Below are 17,305 nucleotides of genomic sequence, written 5' to 3'. Positions count from 1 at the left end.
GTACTTCATTTTGCATTATGCTTGTACTCTGGACATAAAGAGCGTCTTACAACTGTCCAACAGTAGTCAGCCAGCATGAAAGTTGGCCATTTTCCCCTGATAACGTTCTATGGTCCTTACCACTTTTTTATATAATAACGCTCATAAAACACTTTTCAGCTATGAACATAAAACTTTTTCATTGAGATATTTGTATTAAGCAGATCAAAATTATTCAATATTGTATATTTTCACCTGGATGCAATTTCATTGTTGTCCAGTGTTAATGTTTCCAAAATTAGATTGACTATGGCAAACCAAATTTTCTGCTCCATGAAGCTCGTAATAAGGTTTGTCTGTATTTATTGTTGAATGTAATGTATAAAAATTTACTTGAATTTTTGCTTTTTATCTGATCGTAACCAATCTCATGGGTGAAAAATGCAAATATCTTCACAATTTTTGAGTTTAATAAATTTTTATTGTGATTTTCTAAGAAAAATTGAAGAAAGGGTCCCATGATGGATGGGTTGCCAAAAGGGATTAAGGAGAGCCATATAAAAGATATTCTACTGTACAAGTCATTTTATTTAAATATACATGCAGGACTGCCATTTAGTTCTTACTTCAGCTCTTATTAATAGATGAAGTCTTTATGTGTTATGAGAAATCTTGTCTGAATTTGAAATCTTAAGTGAGAAAGAGAACTGTGTGTGCTGGCTCTGAAACTTACTTCTTTTTTTGAATGGTAAAAACAAATAATATTTTAATGAAAATTAATTATAATAAAGTTTTCAAGTTGGGGAAAATGATATGAATGATTGAAAACATTTATATAAGAGGTTTTTAATGTTACTTAACTTTGAACTGTTTTTGATAAAGGAATTCAGTCTTCAAACAGAATCTAGTATAAGTGTTGTGCACTTATTTATTTAACTCCAAATTAACAGTATTGGAATTAAGAGTAAAAGAAATTCTGTGAAGAAATAGAATCACAGTTAATTTCTTTCATTGTTAAAGACATGAAAGTGTTGCGGTATGAAAAAGATCTTTATTAAAATCTTTCTTTTTTATGTGGTTTTAGGGTGCGCCTTTATCACATATGCATCCAGACAATGTGCACTGAATGCCATAAAATCTATGAATCATTCACAGACAATGGATGTGAGTAAAAAATGGATTTAGATGCTCTCGTCTTTTGCTTGCAAACTTGTTCTAGCTTAGTAATGATTGAGAGTTCTTTCTTATATGTAGTATATATATGTGCATATTTGATTTTGTATATTGATTCGGGTAAACCAGTTTCCTGAAATTTTAGTTACATCACCCCTTCATCAGAAAATTTTTGTACTCATTACCATCCCCCAATCTCAAGTCACCCTATAGCTTCTATCGTATCCCCCCTTCCAAACTGTTCCATTCTCCCCTCACCAAAGCTTGATATTGTCTACTTTGGGAAACACTGTGCTTAACTGTTAGTGATTTTATGATCTCCATGGCAGTTTGAATTGTAATGAAGACATTGGAATTAAGTTTGAACATGAATGATTGTATTTGTATATTTTATTTCTCTAAGTCAACAATTTATAGAGAACACTTTGATTTTTATTTAGAAGACACCAACGAATAAGGCAAATACACAAAAAATAATAAAAGTCCTAATGCATTTCAACACCAATGCATTTCAACACTTTGATTACTGTATGTTATGTTATTGAGGTGGTAGGGCTTCAAAAGAGGGTGTTTTTGAAGTAGCATAATATCTGCTACAGTATGAAAAAATATATGCAGGACTGCCATACATTTTTATATATTCATCCCCGTGCCAAGCTGGGATATGAAAATTATTCATCCACAGACAAAAAAAATTATTCGATTAAGTCATTGTTTTCTTTACTGGTCTTGTCTGTCAGTGTAGCTGTTTATAACGGTAGAAAAAGAACTCGAAATTTATTATTGTGGGGGGGGGGATGCTTAAGCATGACCAAAAGTCTCTTGAACCAGAAAAGGGGATAAACATGTCTCTATTCACCTACTTCCCTTCCATTTCTTAAATGTAGGTCAAGATTACATTTTCCTGTGACTTTCTACTGAGGGAGAGCTGGAATGGATTCCATGTTCATGCAGTACTCATAAATTTATAGTTATACCTGGTAAAATAAATGGAACAATGACTACATTAGTAAAATATTCGGGATATACTTATTACACTTGATATGATGTGCACATGTTAAAGATTTTACTAAATTTTGCATACTTATTGATATTTTTAATATCAAACTTTGGCGTACATAGCCAGACCTAGTTGTTTTATGGCATGAATTATAAGTATGACATGCTGCTAATTCGTAATGATAATGAATATTTTTCAGCTGTAATAGCATAAAATTTTAGTTGAAAGATAAAATTTTATTTCATCCAAAGAACTATACCATCAGAAATTCCCAATTATTGTATTGTGTCTAAACCAGTGTTTCCCAACGTTTTGAAGTTTGTGGCACCCTTGGGAATAACATCAAAATTTGGGGCACCCTTCCTTTACAGTTGTACGAAACACTTATATCATCCTCAAGGCCTTGCAGTGTATTTATTGCTTTGTATATTATTGTCTTCATAATCAGAAAAGGCTTGCTCGCATAGAATGATATGATGTCAAAAATGGTGAAAGTGTGTTATCATTAAGATTATGATACTCCTCTCTAAATCCAAGCCCAAAAACAGCCACTGACGCCTCACTTTTGGTGAGCTTACCTGTGAGTGTGGAATCACCGCAAAGATCAATAAATTCATCTGGTTCAGCAAGTAATGAAATCTGTTTTCTCAGCACTGTCTGCAAAATCAAATGGTGACACAACCCAGTCGAGATTCTCAGTGGAAAGAGATGGAAAGTACATATCTATTGCATATTGCAATCTTGATAAGTGTTGAAAAATGAAGTCTTTCAGCTTATTCGAAGATTATTTCACCCTCTGCTATTATTGCGAAGGTTTCGACAGCTGGCTAATGCTAAGATAAATTCAAGAAAAAAAAAAATTCAACTGTCTTTGAGGGAAATTGTGAACCTAGGTCTTGCCGATCTCACTTGCCGAATGAGCGCACTAGACTACAAAGCCAACAAATCATCTTCCCTTAGAGCTCATGTGCTCTGAACGGGACCATACATGGACAGTTAGACTCAGGCAAAGTTCACATTGCTGACACTGCAACCACAGATGGCGACTTATCCGATAAGTCTGTCATGCATGAGAGTAATTTATTCGACTTGATTTATTTTAAGACCTTAAGTGGACTGTAATATTTTTTTATTTATCTCCATAACATCTCGCGACACTCCTTAACTGATTTTTCAGCACCCTAGGGTGCCAGGGCACACCGGATGGGAAACAGTGGTCTAAACTTTCAGGAAAAAAATCAGTGTGAATAGTTTCTCTGTACCATTATTGATGTGCTATATTAAATATTCTTTCTTTTGTGTTTGTTCAGGGTTGTAGCAGTCCATTAGTTGTGAAGTTTGCTGACACTCAAAAAGAAAAAGACCTCAAGAGGCAACAGCAAATGATGACTAATATTTGGAATATGACTAGTTTTAATAATTTGGGACTTGGCTCTCAGTACATTGCGGCAAGTTTATATAATTTGCTTTCGGTTATTATTCAAATTTCTTCTCTTTGTTGCATTTTCAAATTCGTTATAATTCTTATGTGGCCTGTAACAGGAGATTTTGAAATATATTTCAACTAAAAGCATTAAATGAATGAATCACCCGATTTTTTAAACACCAGGTTTTTAGCAAACTAGGGGTAATTTATTTATTTTTATTTATGCAATATTGCTGGCCTTTCAAAGGCCTATACAAGAGGATGTGGTGGCTTTACACATAGATGTTTTGCAACAGTTGACAAGAAATCTGAGATCGTGAGGGAATTAACAATAGTGGAGGGGAGCATGTTCCATTCAACTATGGTATTAGGAAAGAAACTATTTCAAACAGTCTTTGGAGGCAAAAATATGTTTCAATTTTTTGGAGTGGTCAAGTCTATTGGAAGCTTAAGAAGGCTTAGTCAGAATACTGGATGTATTTAATTAATGTTTATGATTACTTGTTTAAGTGAATAATCGTCTATACGCAACTGATTACAATGAGTTTTTATTGATGGAAGTGTGACAGCCATTTATTTAGAGGTTAATGTTTTTGTGCTGAGTAACCTTTTTCTTGGAGACTGTTTGCGGGACCAAAATAAACCTTATAGAGATTTCAAATACATATAACTTTCACTTTCCTTGGATTTATAAGTTATTCAATACTTTAATATAGACTGGATGCATATTTTTATAACATAAATCTTGATTTTTTTTAATTTATGTATGTTATAAACTGCCTGTTGAAATAATATAGATAGGCATGAGCCTTTCTCATGAAATTAAACCAAAAGTTATCAAAAATAAATATAAATCAATAAATTTTTTTTCGTAGAAAGCTTTTCTTTTCCTGCTGATAAATAAAATATATTCGGCAGCACAGTTTGTTCAAAATTCATGTTGAAAAAAATGAATTTAAGTTCAACCATGTTGATAAATAGGCAAATTTGTTGTGGCATTTTTCTTGTTTCATTACTCAATTTGATATTTATGCTTGAAACTTGCAACATGAAAAGTACAAAAGACTGGATATCAATCGCAGATGGATGAAGTTCAGAAAGGAAATTCATATTCCTCTGTGTTTAATCGAACCACCAACTTCTCACAATTTAGGTGAGTGCTCTTGCTACAAAGGACAGACATTTTCTAACCTTAGAGCGTATAGTTGTGCTGAATGGCACTGAGCATGTACAGCCTCCTCAGTCAGCTAATAGCTCTTAACAACAAATTGACCCCCAGATGGCGACATATAGAGAGAGAAACTATGCTATATTCTCTGCTTTTCATAAAATATAATGAGCACTCATCCGGAATGTAGAGGTTGGTGATTTGATTCGCCACAGAGGAATGTGAATTTTCTTTCTGAACTTCATCCATCTCTGCTTGGTATCCATTATTTCGTATTTTGCAGGAGAAGTGGAGAGTAACATAATTTGAGATCTCTACTTACAGCATATTCCATCTATTTTGGTAGCTCATTTTCAATGTAGACAAGCACTGATACCCTAAAAGATTTTTTTGTCAATTGCATTTTAATATTTTTATTTGTATCTCGCCCTTTTTTTTTTCATTGTTTTTGTTTTGCTAGGGCATGAGAGTTACTCTCAAATCAATGTCTTCAGATAAAGCATTACTGCAATTCGATTTGCAGTCAAGAAATCTGGATTTTTAAAATTTTCATTATTCCTCCCCCCCCCCCAAACTTATGATTAAATTTATCTTTTGGTTACCTAATTCCAGGAGAAAAACATTTTTATATTATTTGAACATTGATCTAACAAACATGCTGAAAGCATGTGCTTTTCAGAAATAATAGAAGTCTCTGAACTGAAACATAAGTGAAAAGAATTTCCACAAAAAAATAATAGCCAGGGGATGGGCATTTAATAAATCTCTCCTCTTTTTGTTCTGAATAAATCTAATTTGTTAAGTAATTTTCAATTTGAATGAAAGTTCAAGTGATGGCTCCATTTCACTTTTTTTCGAGCAAAATTTGATTGGTTCAAATCCTACACAACACCAGTTGCCACCTATGTTTTCCAACTTTCACAAATGGAGAAAAAAAACGGGGGAAATTTTTCATTTGACTATAAACTATTGATAAAAAATATTTTGAAATTTAAAAAAAATGAAATATGAAAATATAATGGTCCTAAAAATATATTATTGAAACAGAGAATATGTATTTTTGTTTTACGATAGAAAATTTTCACTTTAAAATTTGAAGAAATGGGCTGGGGACAACCAGGGAGAAGGGCATTTTGTTAAGAAAATTTTTTCAAGCAAATTCTAAAAATCTATTGATAAAAAAATTTTAAATAGGGTTACAACATGTCTCAGAGATAGAAATATAAATAGCAATTGGCTAAAAAAAAGTTCTATCCCAAATATATTTAAAGTAAATTGCTGGGGACGACACAATTTCATGAGAATAACCCATACGTATTTATATATTATGTTCTCTCTTGTTCATTGTTACAGACAATAGTTTTTATGAGGTCGTACAATACATGTGGTAACAGTAACCTGCTGTATCGTGGAAGGTTGAGATTGTGCTCTGGTTTGGTCATGCATTATTTCTGCATTTATTTTCAGCCAAATTTGTGCTGATATTGCAGTGAGATAATCTTAGTTCAAGACAGTTGAATGACCTTTCAGATTCCTTTCTGACATGACCAGTCTCATTGGCTCTCTATTGCAATATGTAATATGGTGATGACCAATCCAACTATCTGAATGATGTGCTGTGTGCTCTTTAAGCCAATATTTCACAGTTTGAGATCAGTAAATATATTCTTTGAACATACCTATGGTCTTCAGAAAAAATTAATGGATAAGAATTTATGCTGTTAGTTTACTGTAACTGCTAGACCAGACGTACCCTCTGTCCCATGAAGGCTGTTAGTTTACTGGTCAGTTATGTTAGGATTTTGTTGCTTCACAGTACTACTGACGCGTAACCCTTACAACAGCAATCACAAGATATCTGTCCAAATTTGATGCCTTGTATTTTGGTGATTCTGAGATATCTAGCTTCATTAGAGCTCTCTTATTGCAGCAATGTCCAGCCCAGATACTGCTGTAAGTTTTCTCCTGATAATGTTTCCCCCCTAACCTTTTAGATCAATTGCGTGTTAGCAGAAGCAGCTTTTGTTGAAAGTTTGATAACAGAAGGAGAAATACTTTTTTCCCTTTTTCTTCAGAGTAGTATAGGAATATTCGTACAGTATAAATAATAGAAAAATATAAAGTATTTCTGCCTTGGTTTTTTTTTTTTTAATATTAGAATTTTTTGGGAGTGGGGAGCACGTGCATGAAATTGGAAGAAAGTATTCTTCCTGAAAAAAAATGTAGCATTTTGCAGAAGGATTAGTGTTTTCCACTGTGGCAGTTATATTGAAGATCAGGGAAATTCCAAAAACCACTTAAACAGGTAATTAGTCGAATAAAAATATTTGTGAGGCTTGAATGAGAAACAGTGTATATTATAACAATATAGTATCACTTTTTTTGGCTTTAATGAATTGTTTGGCGCAGTAGTTTTTTTCAGGTTATTGCTCCAAAAAACTTCAATTCCAATGTCACACTTTTTTTAAGCCACACACTGTTGCTAGCCCAACCATAGCTATAGGCATAGCACATGTACATTTAAAATCCTGGTATTTGTTGTATTACAATGTGTTTTGTCTTTCCATCTATATTTTTTAGTTTAGTTTCACTTAAAAGGATGTTTGGAAAATTTCAATTAATTCTTAAATTCTCTAATTTTTAGCAGAATCAGTCTGGTGGTTATGGGAATTTTACTGGCCTCCCTCAATTACCTGGTGGTAAGTTGTAGTTCTCAAACCTTTTACTTTTATATTACAGTATACCCCTCCTTATAATGCATATTCAGATATTTCATGTCATTTATTGGATTCACTTTAAAAAATGTAACTAATATCAGGGCTTAAATCATCTTGCCAGTTACATTGCACAATACACAGTATTTCAATATACAGTGGATGCTCGTTATAACGATCCCCCCAATTATAGTGACCATTTCATTATAATGACCGGTGTATGACAGGTCCCAAATATTTTTGTATTTCTGCCAGGCTATTCTTTTATCCAATATAATGACCAGTAAATATCATTCAATCCATTAACAATAACCAAACTCAGCTTGACTTCCTGTTTTTCTTTCTTTTTTGATTATTGGAAAAATCTGTCATTGACTTGACCTTTAATGTTTATAGAAGAAAGGGGTATGAAGCATATATTATTTAAAAGATGAGAAGTGGGTACTTCTACTTGTGTAGAAGTCGGTGCCCAAATGGTGCTACCACTGGAGAAATTGCTTACCATTCTGTTTTATTTTCTCATGTATTGACTCATTCCCACTTCACTTCCCACGTAGATGCTTTTTTACCTTATTCTAAATTTAATTTGCAAATATCTTATTGATTTCTCAATAGGGGAATACACAGGCTAGTGAACTAATTGTTTTGCTGCATATAGTAGAAAATAAATGTAGGTTTAGACCATGCACAGTATTTGCGTAAGTACAATATACATACAGTCCCTGTATAGCTACATATATTTTCATTGCAACAAAATGAGAGAATTTTTTTTTTAAATTCCATTATAATACAATATACATAATATTTACCAGACAAGCTTACTTTGTTTTTTTTTTCCTTCAAAACTTTCTATATAATGACCCCCTCCCATATAACATCTTTTTTCTAGGGAACGAAGGGGGTAGTTATAAGAAGCATATTGTATCATTCTTTTCCTTTGTCTCCTGACATGCATAGTGTAGCGAAGGGTTGTTGTACGAAAAAAAAAATTTCCCCATTTAAATATCTAAAAATTTAAGTTTTTAAAAAATCATCGTTATTTAATGGTATCGGTGTTAGAAAACGCATCTGTCATTCTAGTTTTTTTTTTTTTTTTAATTTTATTTGTGAATTTGCCTAATGATACTGAATTGGAAATATAGAATACTAAAGGTCACAATTTGATATTTCAAACAAAATTATATTTAACAAATTCATCCAGCGAAAAATAACTTTTCAATTTTGTCTCTAACTTTATTTTCTCAATTTTGACCATTGATGGATCCTAAAAGAGTCATTAATAAATCAAAATGTTTTATAAGTGAAACTTTTTCAATTTGATTAACAAATTCAAGCTTTGGTTTTTTATGTAATGTGTCAATTCTTAGAACAGTTATCTCGTAATTTAAAATTAGTCCTCCTGACCATATGCCATCAAATAAATTTGTCAATTGACTGGTTGAGGTTCTTTGATTTCATTTATCCTCTAAATGACATTTTACTGTTGCTTGTTATTTCCAATTATTTTGAAAGAAGTAATACATTTTTCCATAGTTCAAAATCATGTTTTAAGACATCGCCATCTATTGATTTTTTTGATAATTTGTTGCACAATGTTCTGATTTCATATTTCTCACACAATTCCCATCATATCAGAAAATTCATGTTATGATATTACTAATGTCAGGGTATCCAAGTTTAAATCACATGATTTTTCAGATACTTCATATTATTCAAAATTGCTTGAAATATCTATTTTTTTTAACTTGTGTGACGCAATGTGGGTAAGTATAAGATAGTAAGGTTCATATTTTAATTATTTACACATTAATTAATATTTTGAAAAAATGTGATAGAAGTACCGTATATACTCGTGTATAAGCCAATTTTTTTGTGGAAAAATTTGTTCCTCGAGTGGGGGGGGGGGGTTGGCTTATACTCAGTCAGTTTCTGATGAAAAAATATCTACCCCTTCAAATCATTTTTGTAGCAGTGTTCGAGAAACAGGCATTATTGGTATGGGATATGTTCAAACTTCACAGATCCGATAATGTCAAAGCCGAGGCAAAGAAATCGAAAACATCATTGGCTTTGATGCTAGGTAGGCTAACGTTGATTGTACAGCCTTTAGATGTGAGCATCAACAAGCCTCTCAAAGACTATTTGAGGAATTTGTGGATTGAATGGATGAGTTCCGATGATAAAGTGGTGCCTTGAAGAAAACTGGCACTGGCCTGGTGTGCCAATGGGTACATGAGGCGTGGAATTCCTGCTTCCGCCGAAATTATCATCTGATCCTTCAAAAAATGTTGCATCAGCAATACAATGGACGGAACTGAAGATGATATCTATCCTGTTTGAAAGTGACAATAGCGATGAGACAGCCCAGATGAAGATAAAAACAAAGATGCCGCACTTTATGATGATCTGATGGATTACGATGAGCTTGGAGACTCAGAAGAAATGGTTTAAAAAGTTTGAATCATTTTCTATTGTAAATTTCCGCAAGCTATTCATTTTGCATGAAAATATAAGAATTTTTTTTCTCTATAATGCACAGATTTTTTGGGGTCAGCTTATACACTGGTTTTCAATTTATTGCGGTTTTGGTGGACCTGAAGTGGGAGGTCGGCTGATATACAAGTCGGCTTTATACATGAGTATACAGTATTTTTTGTTCATTTTGGATGAAGAGTGAGGTTGGTCGAATTAATTCAGTTTTTCTCAGATTAGAAGATTTTATAGAAAGAGGTTTCTATATGGAAGTGGGGGAATTCTTCCATGGAAGAACGTAAGGTTGTTAAAGAGTGTGTTAACTGTGTAGACAGATTTATATACCTGGCGTAGAATGTACTATAACCTTTGAGGAAGTAGGCAACTCACTATCTATAGGAATAATTGTTGCAATTGTGAAACAAGATACACTGAAACCTCGCTATAATGATACTTGGTATAACAATGTTAAAGTCAGGAGATTTGAGTCTGTGTGGGTGCAGAGATTAATTTTTTCTCTTGTAATTATCTCCAAAAATATAACCAATCTTTTGAGGAATCTTGTATTAACAAGTGGAGAGATCTTTCTGCATACATGTCACCATCTGGTGGCATATGTCATTCACAAGCTATCAGTTGATTGCTGCCGCCATCTTTGTACAGAGCTTTTCAACATATATATATGCTCCAGGGGAGAAATGTTCGGTTTCCATAGCTTAGTTAGTAGAGCACTCGTTTGGCAAATCAAACAACTTGTTTGAGTCCCCGCAGGGGCAGAGATGAATTTTCTTCCTTGTAATCATTTCCAAAAATAACCAGTCTTTCGAGGAATCATGTATTAACAAGTAGAGAGGACATTTCTACATATAAGTGTTGCCTCTCAATATAACAATAATCCATCTACAAAATATATTTTTTTGTTTTGATCCGCTCCACAGAGTATCATTATGTTGAGGTTTCATTCTATGGTTCTTTTCCAAAGAAGTAATAAAAATTACGTTTTTTTCACATTTCTAATTTCTCCCCTCAATGCTTTTTATTATGCTACAATACAATGCAGTTTTTCATAGCTTTTTATGAACGTTTTGTTCATTCAAGGTAGTTCTTTTCTGAAAGAAATTTGTGGTACTGCAGCAATATTTTATAAAGATATTACTCCAGAATATTTAAATTGAGTAAAATAATGAATGTTAGTTGCATATGACTATGCTCTTTTTGACTTTATTGAGTAAAAATTTCAATACTGTTTCGAACATAAACTCATGCTTAGATATCATTGGTATGCTAACTGAAATATTTAGTAGTTTTTTCAAAAGCAAAATCATTAGCATTTAACTTATTATCTATAAGTTAATGCTTAACTTATTTTATAATTTCTCTTTTAACTTTTAGATAATAAAAGAGAAATTTTCTTAATTAAAAAGAAGTAAACATTGAATTCAAATAAAATCATTATTTTTTATCAACCCTAATCAATGTGTAAATAATGGGAATACAGAGGAATTCATTTTACCTTCATAAAATGAGAAATGGCTTTTATCAGGTAAGGATGTACACCTTTAGATAAAATAGTTTGTGTCAAAATTAGTTTGTACAGGCTTCACTGTATTTTTAATTAATTGTCTGTGGTATGTATATGTTGCATTTTTGAAGTGCTGACATCAATATTTCAAATCGGGAGTGAAAATGGCAGAAGCTTTAGTATAACTAATTTTTTTAGTGTTTGTGAATCTACCTGATTTCTGTAGAGATTTTAAAGGTGATGATGCTTAATGATAGGATATTAATTCATTTATTAGAATCTAATCATGAATTATGTAATTTTTGTTACCCTTTTTCTATCAAATAGGATTAAGCTCCTTGAATGTGCAGCAGCAGTTGGCTGCTTTGGCTGCTGCACAAATGTCGCCGAACAGCACCAATTCAGGTTTGTTTCTTGTTGCATAATTTTTGTAGTATTGTCTATAGTAACCCTTGACTACCTCGCTGTGGCTCAGGGGACACAAACTATTTTTCTAGTTATTAGCTGGTGGTCACATAAATGTGACTCAGTTTTGAAAATTTTATGCTTTCTTTCATATTCAGTAAATTTCATTTAAAAAATATCTCTCCACTCCTATTGCTACTGTTATTTTTGTTATAATTATTTTCACCCTTTCTTATACAGTTACAGTTTGCCCCTATTAATGAGATGATAGAATAATTATTAGGGAATCTATTTTTCAAAATACTTGTAACATGTAATGTAAAAATACAGAATTAAAAACTATATTTAAAAAAATTATGATCTATTTTCATGAACTTTCACATTTCCTATATAATGAATTATTCATTTATTCTTATAATTTTTTCTCCCCATGATTTTCAGGCTTGAATGCTTTGGGTTTACAGGGTTTAAGTGGACAAAGTGGTGGATTATCACTCAATTCTAGCAATCATCCTTCAGGTGAATTTTTATTTCACTTATATTGTGTTTTAAAGTTTAATCAGGATTTCTGAATTCAGTGAATAATATTAAACTGCCAGTATACGCCTGACCTGGCCTTCTATATCAATTAATTTAATCTGAAAATTAAACACAACCTGACAGTTTATTTTAATTTTTGATTGTAGCAAAAAAAAATTACATTTGCAGCATATACATGTGTTGTAAATATGTGTTCTTACTTTTGTTTTCCAGACATAAATGCTGCTAATATTCAGAGCTTGGCTGCTTTAGCTAATCTAACAAATTCTCCTGGTAAGTTCAAGGTCATTGATAATTTGGATATATCATGATAGTTTTCTTCTACCCCATGATTAACATGAATTTATATTCACAAAAACATTTACTGTCCCACAAATAAGTTCTAACTTCTAGTTTTTACTCCATTGAATTTTATAAATCTTCTAAGATAGGTCACTGTGTGTGTGAATTCATCATTCATCACAAATTGGGTGTCTTCAATAAAGTGAAAAAAACTTAATTGAGTAAAAGGAATTACCTTTTTTTTACATGAAGAATGTAGCCTTTTTTATATTAGCCATCATTCATAATTCTCTAGATAGAAAAATCAAACAGTCCAAAGCAGTCAAAACAGTTCATGTAAAATTTGAATAAATTCAAGTCAAAAAATAAATTTTCATCTTTTATTTTTATCACATTCACTGTAGATAATGAAAATAGATCAACCATGTAGGGTTATAATCATAACACTAAGCAGAACTTAAATAACATTCATCACTTGAGGCTTTATTCAGCAGATAATTCCTTGATTAGCACCCTTGACCTCACCTCAGATTAGAAAACATTTTTGAAAGTGATAAAGTGCTCTATCACATTTATGCTTTTTCTAAGAAGGGAACACAAAGATAATTTACCCACTCAAAATCCAATATTTGTTCATATTAATCAAACTTCTCATTTTAACAGTCGCGAAAAGCATGAAATTTTTTGTTTTTTTCATATAGTGATCTAAGATTGTTTTGGAAATACTCGTATCAGATGTGCTTGTATTGAGTTTGACTACATATAATTAAAATATGTACTTTTCACGAATAAAATGTAGACTTATCTGTTCTTTTTGGAATATCACTCGAAAACCAAATTTTTATTACAGTTGGCATGAATTCAGTGATGATGCAAAACTTGACTGCACTAGCTGCTGCTGGAAGCAGCAACAACTCAGGCGGGATTCCTGGCTTGCCTTCTGGTGGTATGCTCTTTCACACCATTTCATTCATTGTGTTTATTTTAAATTCTATCTTTGTGAGTGTCAACATGCCAATCAAATATATTAATACTGTATTTCAAAAATTTGTAAACTTGGATGTCTGATTTTTCCCATAGTTTTGTTTATTTCCTTATGCTTGTGGTTTAGTTAATGAATTCATACATATATTAATAAACTGAAATAAAAATGTTCTTTCAGCACTGTGTGCTTCATGTCATCTGTTTTCAGTTTAGATAAAAAGCAATAAGCTCTGTAGCACAATTTCAATCAAATTAGTCCTTTCAGTTTATTTAATGTTGATATTCATCTGGTTTTTTATTTAAAAAAATTTATAGTAGTGATTTTTGGGAGAAATAAATATTTTTTCAACACAAATATTTACAAGTATATGAATACTCTCTGAATCATGCTCGTTTTTTAAATAGGGATTTATATCTTTTCTTTTACGTGTTACAGGTAATATGTCTGGCAGTGCATCAAGCGCCAGTTCTCCAATGAGTGGCGTTGGATCTGTCAGCCCAGTAACCAGTATGGCCATGGGTCTTAACAATACTTCCATCTCGAACATAGGTGCCCTTACTGGAGTTAATGGGTTAGTAACCAAAATGTGAGCCTCGTGTTGTTTTCTACCAAAAGATTTTTTTGAGCTTTTTTTAATTTCATTGTAATTTGATATCAGTCAATAACTCTTCATAGAAGAAAATATCATTTAATATTAGGTTTTTCAAGTTATCCGAAAATAATTTATATTTTTCTGTTTTTAATTGATAGTAAATTTATACAAATGTACATATTTCAGTTTTTATCTTTGATAAGTTTTAAAATTTAATAGTTTTCAACAAGAAATTTCCAGATGTATTAAAACTCTAATTTCATATCAAATATTTTAATTTATTTTTTAAAATAAAAATCAATGCCCTTCAGTAAAATAACTTGGTTATTTTTAATCTTTTTCATCTCGTAGCGCACCCAAAATTATATTTTGTTTGTTATGTGTGATGTTCATATTACCATCGGATTGTATACTTCATGCATCATTGTTTCTTCAGCCTCACAGCACATTAATACTAGGTAAATGAATTTACGGTCATAAAAATCATCAGACTCATCTCTGTAAGGGGCTGTCTTGGCTTCCCGTGTTTGGTTTTGCATGTGAAACTTTTGATCTAAAGAAAATGATATTTTAATGATGTGATAAAATCTAAATGCAAACCAGTTAATTCAATAAACTGCAAAAAGAAAAATTACTTAATTTGCACCGTTTATGCAGCTCAAAAGGTTGTGATGCTAAATTTTTATTATAGGACGAGTCCTGGAGATTTTAAAGTAAGGGAAGAAAGACATCAAATTTTTGAAAATTAAATCTAAAAATTTGTTCGAATAATTATTTGTGTGATATATAAACAAAAAGAATAAATATTAAGCTATAAGAGAGTGAGCCTAGATATAACGATAAATTTTAAAGCTAAATTTTATCATGGGAAGAAGATTTGCATGTTCCATTTATGTTGAGATCACAAGTGTTTTTTCTTTACTGCTATGCTTCTGGCCATGCAGTGCTTATTCTGTGCTTATTATAATGATTTTGACTTATATTTTTTTAGTATTTTTGAGAACTTATCAAGTATCTTTTTTTCTATCGCATTCCAGCATAGGCAACATGGCAAATTTAGCTGCCAATGGGTCTAACCTTGATGCTTTGGCACAAGCTTATTCAGGATTACAGGGAATACAACAGTTTTCTGGTAAGAGTTTGTGCTAAATATCCAAGCCTATTAACAAAATTAACTACTTCTTTTGCATAATCCTTTATTTGTTCACATCTTATTATAGGATTCCACAGATCTTTTATGCTTCAATAACTGTAGTCTCACTTCTGGAATTTTTTTTTTCATGCATCTCGTATGCCAACATGCATACAAAGCTGGCTGGCAGTTGGTCATATAAAATCACATCATTTCTAAACCTTATTTAATCCAGTACCATAGCTCTTCTTTTTCACTTACAGTCTAAATGCTTTTCTCACAACTGGCTTCTGGTACATGGCAGCTTTGTGTATCTATCAATCACAGAAATAGCTTCTTCCATTTAAAATATTTCAATGACAAAAAGAATTTCATAAACATTTTAAGGGTTTGTTCTTTATTTACGCTAATTCATTATTTTGTATTTATTTAGGCACATTTTCAAACATGGGCATGCAGCACCAGAGTTCACCTGGGAAACAGTTGGAAGGTGTGCCATTTTTAATTGTCAAATTTACTTTTAAGTAATGCAGTTCACCTGGGCTTCTTATAGTTTTTCTAATGACAAAAAAAATGGATAGATAGTTTCACTAGATAAAATAAGTGATCTGTGTTTATGGAATTCTAATTCTTTCCAAGTTGTCCGCTTTTATACTCGAAAAGGTTACGAGGAATTTGACAAATGGAAATTTTTATTGCACTGTGCAATGCTTATTGAGTGCTGTGTGAAGAGCATGCATAAATTTATGAATCTATACCTCGCTGCTGCTGAAAATAGTTTACCCCCATAATGTTTTGTTCTATTTTTCTTTTTTACTTGAACATGATTGAACGATGTTGCTTCAACTTCTGTAGCCTAGGCTGTTTGTCACTTCCCTTAGTCAATTGTCAGTTTTGGTTTTTTATGCTGACGTGTGTTTTTCATGATTCTTCTGTTTCACAAACTTTTAAAAAAGGGTGATTTTCTTCTCTTCTCTCTCTTTTTTTTTAAACTTGTTTTCCATTCTTTCTTATAGGTTGTGGTTTCGGAGCTTTGATTTTTTTTACAAAGTAGTGTAAACTAAAATGTTTACAAGTATTTCAAATACTGATATAATATATGTTGCCATTAATGCAAAATCTTGTATGTCAAAATTACCTTTTTTTGAAAAAATTCCACTAAAAGCTGCTTTACATGTTTTTGTGTTCTGTAAAAATGTCATATTTTTCTTCAGAAGGATATAGACTTGAACGGGTGCAAAGAAGAGCCACTAGAGCACTTGTGAGTATGCAAGGCTTAAGTGATGAAGAGAGACGTGATTTGTTGAATATGTGTTCTTTGGGACAACATAGACGGCATGGAGATATGATTGAAGGGTTTAAGATATTCAAGAGGATAGATATGATGGATCATGAAACACTGTTATGCTCTCCAACAGGCTTGTGAATGCATGGAATAGATTTATCTTCCGATGTCATGAATTCCCCAAGACAGACACCTTCAAGAGGAAATATGAGAAGATGGGTGGGAGCAATCAAGAAGTTATAATAAGATCAAGAGTTAATATTATCCATATTTAAGGAATTACAACCATATCTTTATGGGCAGATATTTTAGTTAATTTTTCTGGCTGATTATTATTGGATATATAGGCTATGACAGTCATATTTTTCTGGACATTTTTCTATAATTTATTTTTGTCCAGCCACTTTGTTGGACAATTTGCCGGTTTAGGTTTCTGATTTGTATTTGTTTGTTTCTGACCAATAGAAAAACCAATATGACATTTTTACAGTGCACGGAAACACTTGAAGCTTTTAGTGGCATTAAAAAAATTGATAATTTTGATGCATGACATTTTGCACAAATGGTGGTGATATATGATAGATGGTTTCCATTACTATATATTACTGTGATGGTGTTGATGCTAGGCAA

General features: G+C 31.9%; 1 protein-coding gene across 33 annotated transcripts in view; it reads left to right on the top strand.

Annotated features, from left to right (window-relative positions):
- LOC149075424 (CUGBP Elav-like family member 1) overlaps positions 1-17,305 on the top strand; it is a 57,007-nt gene that overhangs the window by 18,478 nt on the left and 21,224 nt on the right. For 8 of the 33 annotated variants that reach the window (XM_089242733.1, XM_089242729.1, XM_089242718.1 and 5 more), the window contains 10 exons: positions 1,064-1,143; positions 3,463-3,624; positions 7,391-7,445; positions 11,782-11,859; positions 12,301-12,378; positions 12,613-12,672; positions 13,532-13,627; positions 14,102-14,252; positions 15,296-15,390; positions 15,824-15,880. In XM_089242733.1, coding sequence (XP_089098859.1) covers positions 1,064-1,143; positions 3,463-3,624; positions 7,391-7,445; positions 11,782-11,859; positions 12,301-12,378; positions 12,613-12,672; positions 13,532-13,627; positions 14,102-14,252; positions 15,296-15,390; positions 15,824-15,880 — 912 coding nt within the window. The remainder of the gene's footprint in view (positions 1-1,063; positions 1,144-3,462; positions 3,625-7,390; positions 7,446-11,781; positions 11,860-12,300; positions 12,379-12,612; positions 12,673-13,531; positions 13,628-14,101; positions 14,253-15,295; positions 15,391-15,823; positions 15,881-17,305) is intronic. The other 25 variants (XM_089242739.1, XM_089242725.1, XM_089242723.1 and 22 more) reach the window with 10 other exon arrangements.

The sequence above is a fragment of the Pholcus phalangioides genome, unplaced genomic scaffold, assembly GCF_987345545.1.
Source record: "Pholcus phalangioides strain wild (caught in Gottingen) unplaced genomic scaffold, Ppha-v1.0 ptg000015l_1, whole genome shotgun sequence".
Taxonomy (NCBI): Eukaryota; Metazoa; Arthropoda; class Arachnida; order Araneae; family Pholcidae; genus Pholcus; species Pholcus phalangioides.
Note: the sequence above shows the minus strand (reverse complement) of the source record. Positions and strands in the feature narration are given on the sequence as shown.